The 7984-nt window shown below is 41.7% G+C and overlaps 2 protein-coding genes across 3 annotated transcripts in view; one reads left to right on the plus strand and one right to left on the minus strand.

Annotated features, from left to right (window-relative positions):
- Positions 1-6344, minus strand: LOC102205503 (proteasome subunit alpha type-6-like). Its single transcript, XM_005751712.2, has 7 exons — positions 6087-6344; positions 5492-5586; positions 4440-4521; positions 4122-4277; positions 3751-3929; positions 811-905; positions 1-518 (listed from the first exon to the last, which is right to left on the minus strand). Exons 1-7 carry the CDS (start codon positions 6160-6162, stop codon positions 461-463), a joined length of 741 nt encoding a protein of 246 aa, XP_005751769.1. The 5' UTR covers positions 6163-6344; the 3' UTR covers positions 1-460.
- A 122-nt stretch (positions 6345-6466) lies between these two features.
- Positions 6467-7984, plus strand: part of LOC102205035 (inositol-tetrakisphosphate 1-kinase-like) — a 6527-nt gene continuing 5009 nt past the window's right edge. For both annotated transcript variants that reach the window (XM_005751710.2, XM_005751711.2), the window contains exons 1-2: positions 6467-6678; positions 6815-6839. In XM_005751710.2, the coding sequence (XP_005751767.1) occupies positions 6545-6678; positions 6815-6839 (159 nt within the window). In that variant the 5' untranslated portion in view covers positions 6467-6544. The remainder of the gene's footprint in view (positions 6679-6814; positions 6840-7984) is intronic.

A 7984-nucleotide genomic window follows, 5' to 3' on the forward strand; every position in this document is an offset into this window, starting at 1 on the left:
TCTTCTTTGCATTCAGTTTTATTGTGAGTTGCTTAAAAAGCATTAAGTATGACTCCCAGGGACAGTTTTATTATGATCTTTGGAGAGTGTTGTTATAAACATACAGTCCTAAAAATGCTGTATGATAAATATTATGCACAAACCAGCATCCAACAAAAGTTTAGCTAGTCGCTTTAGGTGCAAGATCAAAATTTAAAAATGGCATTACTACTCTATACAGAACTGTTTTAAAAAAGCCCACTGGAGATATGTGTCCTATCACTATGAATCAAACATGTATCGATCCTTTTTAGCACAGTTTCTTCATCAGGTGCGCTTGATTAATCTGTCTGGACATGCAGGTGACCGACTGTGTACAGTGTTGTGTACAGTGGAACAGCATTGGTAAATTAGACTAAATCAAGCACACCGACTATAGCAGACTATGATAAATCACAGACCGATGTTTGCAAGGGTGTCTCTACTCCCGCTCTGCTATGGCAACCAAGTGGGTTTCAATTTCTTCTTCAGCGAGTGTCCTGCCAGAAGGAGAGGAGGGAGGAAAAGTGGAAGAACAGAAGTCAGACATGGCCATGTTAAGTCCTTCAAAACAGAGAGATTCAAATCCTGTATAATTACCAGACTGACAAAAAAATAAAAAGCATCTGACAAACAATATAAATGGAATGAACCAAAACAAAAAAGTAAACCCGTATTTGCAATAAAAGCACCTAAAATAATAAACAATGCCACGTTTCTTTCAGGGTAAAAATCTAGAGCAGAACCTCACTCATGACCCATGTGGTGAAACCAGTGTCTGAATGAAGTTACCTGAACTTAGGTTTGTCTTTGGTCACTACGCCGATCTCCAGCTCACTGGCCTTGAAGTCCACTGACAGGACAGAGGACAGACAGGAAATGGCCAACTGGAAAGACAGGAAAGAAAAAATCCTTCAGTCAGAACATTAAAGAGGATTTTCGGTCAGAGCGAAAGCAGAGTAGAACTTCACAGACTAACAAGGTGCACAGAGGAGAGAAAGCTGAAAGGAAAATGTTGTTTCAGGTGCGTTTTCCTACAACACAGGTTGTATTGCAAGTCATTCAAAAGATTTTAATAGTTTTGAGGAATGCTGGTTGATTCTCTGGCATTGGGCGATTTTCAGGCTTGGTTCAGTTTACACTTGGTTAACTGGCCTGACTCCAACATCATGAACAAAATCATGGTTTACACCTGCTTCTATAGTGTGCTCAGGTGACCACTAGTATTCAGGTTTTTAAAGGCCAAGTCAGATTTGACGTTTAAACCCCTCTAAATGTTGACACTGGCTGAACAAAAAGGGAACAGGACAAAAGAAAAAGTACCACCACATCTGCCCTCATGACTCATTTTTCAAGGGACACATCAGGACAAATTAGGGTTTACACTGCAAAAGATACAATATATGGACTAAAGCACAGGCCTACACATTATACCTACAGAATCCTCTTGGTCACAGAGAACCCAGGCCGTGAAGCTCCCAGTGCACACTCTTCTGTTGACGTTAATGTTAGAGAAGGTTTGAACCTCTGCAGTTACTGAGACAGCTGTGCGCTGAGTGTAATAACGGACTGAAACAGAAGATGGCAGCACTGCATGTACAAGGATGCCAGCTGCCGTTACACCCCGAAGAAGAAGAAGCTCTGTCCCAGAATTCATAGCGCAGCCCAGCTCAGTTTCCAACAATGGCGGCAGCTAGTTAGTTTTAATATTACTCTTATTATTCTTTTTGGGTCACAAAAAAAAAGTTTAACATATTTTCAGGCTGAATGTAGCTGTGTAAACCTCAAATATCTGCTCAGTTTATCAAGACACCACATATTTTCAAAAGCGCTCTGACGTTTTCGGAGACGTCTGTTACCCACTAGCTCGATAGCTAGCCGGGGGCAAGGCTCACTAGAGCCATGAGAACACCGGACTCCCGGCAAATCATTTTCAAACCCACCGCCGTCTTTCGCTACGCAGGTTAAACATGTAATATAAGTCGCTTAGATAACTTAAAAATGTTATTCTTTGGCTTTTTTAGTATTTTATTTGTTCCTGAGTAAATCGGTTTGGCTGAGAAATAAAGTTTTTACACAGCTGAATAAACGTCAAGCAGAAGTGCGCTTATCAGAAGTGTGAGATGCTGGAGAATATACTCCAGTGTCCTGTTATATTTTAGATAGCAAGGAGCTTATTAAACTTCACCGAAACAATCTGCAGATTTCATTAAAATTTAACAAACTATCATCTTGTCCTTATTTTTAGTTAGCACATACCTTAAATACTTAAAGCTGTAAGCTAATGATAGTTATATAAGAGCAGATGCTGCTGGTGCAGTAAGCTGTACGTTTTACGTCCAATGGATGCATGATCTGATTAGTCGACTAATCGCAAAAATAATCGGTGACTAGTCGACTCTCAAAATAATCGTTTGTGGCAGCCCTATTGTAAAGGCAGACTGCATTGCTCGGTGCATGACTTTGTACACATGTGGCAATGGGACTGGCAATACTTGAATTCAAAGATTAAGAGGTGCGGCCCAACACTTTTGTCCATATAGTGTATGTCGTTAAATACATCATAGACAACTCAGCAGGCAGTTTTAGCGATCGTCACACAAAATGTATAATGCCAACCACACACTAGAAGACTTTAAAAGCACTTCTGAAGCATCTAGAGATGCTGTGTCTTGACTGAAAGTTTGTAGTCATAGATTGTAAGATTTTGCAAACAATGGGAATTTTTTTCAGGGTTATTATTTCCAATTAACCAAATTGCCTTTAACAATATCACACAATGCTGGACAACTGAGCATTAAACAGAAGGAGCTGCATACACAAGATGCCACTGAGAATGAGACCGGAGGAAGAGAAGCTACTGGGTGTCAACCATGTTCATGAAAGGGATTTGCCTGAGCCATGACCAAAGACTTACGACTGAATCAAACGTGGGTGATTCCTATGGAATATGGAGACGACAACAACACCAACTTAAGGCAGCTTTGACTGAGACAATCGAGATGACAGAAAACTGCCAATATTTTGTCGTGACACGGGACATTTGTCTTCGACACTGATATTGCCTGAGAGTTATTTGGTGTAAGGCCAGCATCAGTGATTCTTTACAGGTGAGATGACCTGAGACATGTAAGCAGGGTTCATGTTACTGGAAACGTCACACTTTATGAGGTAAGTTCAGAGTCACATGAATGGCAATGTGAAACTGTTATAAGGACAGGCTGCTATGGTTCATTGTCACATTGACCTGTTTGCTCACAGGTCATCCTCTTGTAAATCATATCTCAATCAGAGATGCTGAAATCATGCAACACCCTCTCCTTCACTGACATACAACCACTGAGATGTTGATATTCTAACAAAGGTAAAAGGCCAAGTGCATCAGAGGCTGCTATTCTGGGAATGAGCAGGTATAGGAAAAACAAATTCAACAATGTATGATGAGCTAATCCTAGGTGAGGCAGATAATTTCAAGGCAGTGACTATACCAGTGATAAAGGCACAGATTTGACTTTTGCAGGATGTAAAAACATCCTGTATAACGACAGACAGGAATCCAGTGTTTTATTCAGGGACACTGTTGGTATACCTTGGCCTTTCTGTTGGAGGACAATCCTTTCGATTCCACCCAGCAGCTTTTACCACCACCGCATAACTCACCTTTTCGACTAAAATTGGAGGCATCGCATCAATAATTCAGAGAAAGTGTGTTTTCATCAAGCTTCATTTTACCTGCACTGTCCTGTCATGGTTGAGTTCTGGCTTTTTCTTCAGCTTCTTCTCCAGGTAGCTGTTAGCCTCCGTCTGTTTGGCTCCAACCGCCGTGGCTCTGAAGCCACAGTAATAGCCTGCCGGGTCGCATTTATAAAGGACAGGACCGTGCTGGGGGTCAATGGCCACCATGATCATACCTGGGAGCACACGGGGACAACTTAAGACAGCCGTCCTTCAGATTGTGAACATTCAGTGCACATGCAGTCAGTTTTTAATGCGCTCTTATATGTGTTATTAATGTGTCCCTTAAACTAAACTGTCTTAACTATTAATTATATCTATATATTAACGCAAATAAAATGTAAAAATGCACGTAAGCGCCTACTTACAGCAGCCTAGAGGTCTCATTTCAGCATTCTGCGTGTACACCTGAGAGATATCAGCCAACCTGCGACACAACACGTCTGCCGTGATGTCATAACCAAATTTATACTTCCATTCCCCAGCTTCCACTCGGGCCCGGTGAACCTGGGAACGACTGTCAGCTGCACAGGAACAACAGGATTTGAGTGCAATTACACACAAAAAGAACATCAACACTTTAACAACACATACATCACGTCTCATATTTATTCATTATTATTTATGACAGCACAGCATACACATTATCATAATGAAATGCATGCTGTTAAGTGATGTATACATACCATTGTGCCCGGTCATCACGCAGCCAATGCGAGGTGTTAGTTTGAACATGTTGGTCACAGTGGAAGAGTCCAGCAGCTTATCCTGTAGGAAAAATGATCCAACTTTATAAATCTAGACACTGCAGTATTTTGTCAAAGTAACAATTTAGACTCATGAAATGCATCTCTGATGGTTTTAAGCACTTTGATCTTCTGATAATTTCCTTTTTCCTTTTCTTTTGTTTTTTGTGATGTTCTTTTTCCAGGGTCTTTTTCTCTAATTCACATAGGATGAAATATTTATACATGGGATGAATTATATACAGACACCCCCACTAATCATTGGTTAAATGTGCCTTAGCAAGCTGGACACTTTTGGTAGCCATCAAAAAGGTTCTAGTATAATTCTGGCTGGATATATGACCAGTCCTTCTGCTCAAATTGGTAGAGTTCATTTATTTTGGTTTTTAGGAACATCATGACATCTGAAGCATAGTCCACAAATTTTCAACAGGGCTAAGGTTGGTTCTTTGGGTTATGCTACATCTTGTACCACTACCACTGGTACAGCAAAACAGCCCAAGGGCAACTTAAGACCACTACTATGCTTGACAGCTTATACAGTGAGTGCTCTTAGGTTTGAAAGCCGCAGCTTTACTCCTCTAACATACCTCTTGCCATTGTGGCCAAATAGCTCAATATTTGTCTTGTCTGGCATTAAAACCTTTCTCCAGAAGGCCTTTGTGGTCTCCGAAAGACCCTGCCTTTCACCCTATCATAGTTCCAGCCCTCCTGTAACCCTAAATTGGATAAATGAATGGGTCTCCTGGATCATATCTGGATCCGTGCACACTCCATAACATCCATAACTGCAGTGACTAGATGATGAAGCTGACATAGGAGAATAAAAAACATGCCAAAGGTGTGTTTGAGGCCCTATCGCGTTATATACAGGGTATCTTATTCAAGCTTTTTGCTGACATGCTTTGAGTCATAAGTGGCCTCACTGTTTGGCTTCAGCTCACATCATCATCATCAGCATCATCACTAGTGAGACGCGTTTGAGGTCTTACCGGAACTTTCTTTTGTGTGACCACCACCGAGGTGTCCTTACCCCGGATCCCAACGGAGGTCAACCCGCCCTGAGAGATGGCTTTGAAGGCATACTCTGCATCGCAGCACAAGACACATATGAGAAAAAATAACAACATAAACCTCCCCCCTTTTAAAAAAAAATCTGATTATTTAATTTATGAGGGGGAAGGCACCGAGTTAGCCCGTGATAGTTATGAAAACAACTTAGAGGAACTATTTTTTTCTCTTTTCGGGATACTTCAAACACTAAAAGCACACATAAAGAATAAAACTAACTCAAACTAACTACTAACTGTGTGCAGTTATTCATATTGCAATTTAACTAGGTTATAAACATTCAAGCTTGAGTAAAAACAGGTATAGCAACTAGTACGTGTTCAACTTGGACGCTAACCGTACTCCGCACCGAAACCAGAAGAAGCTAGCTACCTTTGCTCCATCATGTTCTTGTAGTGTTGTTTCGATTAGCAGCAGCAGGTAGCTCACACCTGGTAATGACTGTGCTACTGCACTGTACACTAGGCATGGTCCCGGTTTGCTGTTAGCTAACACACAACAGAAAATGTCCCTTACCGACTTGGTACAGGCGGCCCTCTGGTGAAAAAATGGTGATGTGTCGGTCAAAACCTGCGTTGGACCCTCGGGACATCTTCCTCCTTGTGACCTCAGGTGAACTTTACTCAATATGTCTATATGAGCACGCAAATAATCGATACTTCGTGTGTTTTTCAAGAGTCAGATAATAGGAAATGACATGCCTGTGCTACTGCCGTGAAAGCAGGCTAATGGAGTAACTTCCCCGACAGGATTTTTACTTTCTCTTTCAGTTTTTCGCTCAGAGCGGCTCCATGACCGGCCCCGGCCGCTTTAATTGGATGGCAGCGCCAACGAGGAAGTCAGAGACTTTACTAGTTAAACTGGCCCTCTCGCTCCTCCTGTGCGGACTCGGACAACCATGACTCATGACTGTCCCCATAAAAGAGCGAGAGGACTCGACACTCCCGAGCAGAAGTGGCAGAGGGAAGGGATGAATGGATCGTCCGTCCGTGCGCGTGTGCGGTCCCTCGGCTGCAGGGGTCCGGATGTCAGAGCGCAGGGTGGGCTGCTGGCTCAGTGACAAGAAGCGCAGGAGGATGAACCTGGACGCGTTCATACGGTTCTGTGCGTAAGTGTACTTATTGTTTTACTATGAGGCTATTCAACTGTAAAATTCTCTATACTGAATGATTTGTTAGCATAGTCTTGTTCATTATGTCTAACATAACAATAGACAATAAGCATTTTAATATTTTTTCCTACAGACACCATGGAGTGGAAGTGGTAAAGGTGAGTTCTTTTCGCCCATGAAATCTTGGCTGTGTGTTAAATCTTTTGCAATCACAATGGCGAGTCACATGAAATGCGAGGCTGAAGACTGGCCAGTTTATTTTATTTGTTACGTATTCGTATTGATAATTACAGTTTAATTAAGACGAGTGGAACAAGGCAGTGTGTGAGTGATGCTGTGTCCGACTCCAAGGAGTAAGATGATTGTAAAAGCCTAAATTAGGGGAAAATTATTAATTTTTTTTAGTGTAAAGGCTAAAAACTTTCTTGTTTGTGTGTGTGTGGGCGAACATGCTTAACATTGCATGTCTTTGTAAGTGCGTGACGGTAGATGGATGTTTTCATACTTGCTTGATAGCTGTGACACTAGATTATGAACACTATGCGCTCATAGTCACATACTTGCGGCCACAACATTAGCAGTTAGTATCGCAGCCACCTGCGGCCACCTGCTATAATCTGCTTGTAGTGAACTTGCAACCCATCCGTGATCATAACTGTTCAGACATTTAACTGCACGCAAATATCTTCATATACTACTGCATGGGTGTGTAAAACCACCTGGGTGTGTTTTATGGTGATTTAGATTTCAGGAGCAGAGATCAGGAAGTGACTCTTTTTTTCTTGTCTGAAAGATTTGCTGGTGGCTTAAAACCAAGCATTAAGCAATACCAAAAGAAAATCAAAAGAACTGCGTGAACAAGGTCTATATATATTTCATGTGGTGTCTTAACCTTTTACATACTGTGTGATGTCATGAAGTTGACCTTGCTTCTAGAAGTTATTACGAGTCACTGTGTTGCAATCTATTGACTGTAGGTGTGCCAGTGACAAGGCCCTGCTAATGTACATAATTATCTACTGGCTCTGTGGTTTGGTTGTAAAACGTCTGATCCCTCCTGAAGCCAAGACAGCTGTCACATGGTGTTCCCCAGAGGTCAACTCTTTTGTTTTTTTTCTTTGTTCTCTTCTCGAATCATATAAGGCTTAAAGACAGTGCTGACTTTCTATTTGGTTTTATTTATATGGCACCAAATCACAAGAACATTCACCTTCAGTCAGATTACTCCCCTATGACAAGGCGCTTGGTCATAGGTTTCCAAGTGTTCTAGGAAAAGTGGCCACAATTCAAAGAAACACCCCTG

This window comes from Pundamilia nyererei, unplaced genomic scaffold (genome assembly GCF_000239375.1).
Source record: "Pundamilia nyererei isolate P.nyererei 1_Seehausen unplaced genomic scaffold, PunNye1.0 scaffold00323, whole genome shotgun sequence".
Classification (NCBI taxonomy): Eukaryota; Metazoa; Chordata; class Actinopteri; order Cichliformes; family Cichlidae; genus Pundamilia; species Pundamilia nyererei.

Excerpts from the sequence above, each read along its gene's own strand:
- LOC102205503 (XM_005751712.2), bottom strand. The coding sequence starts at position 6,162 with ATGTCCCGAGGGTCCAACGCAGGTTTTGACCGACACATCACCATTTTT. Across the intron at positions 5,587-6,086 it reads GGGCCGCCTGTACCAAGTCG|AGTATGCCTTCAAAGCCATC; the intron begins GTAAGGGACATT and ends GCTGCGATGCAG. Across the intron at positions 4,522-5,491 it reads TCACACAAAAGAAAGTTCCG|GATAAGCTGCTGGACTCTTC; the intron begins GTAAGACCTCAA and ends TTTTTCCTACAG.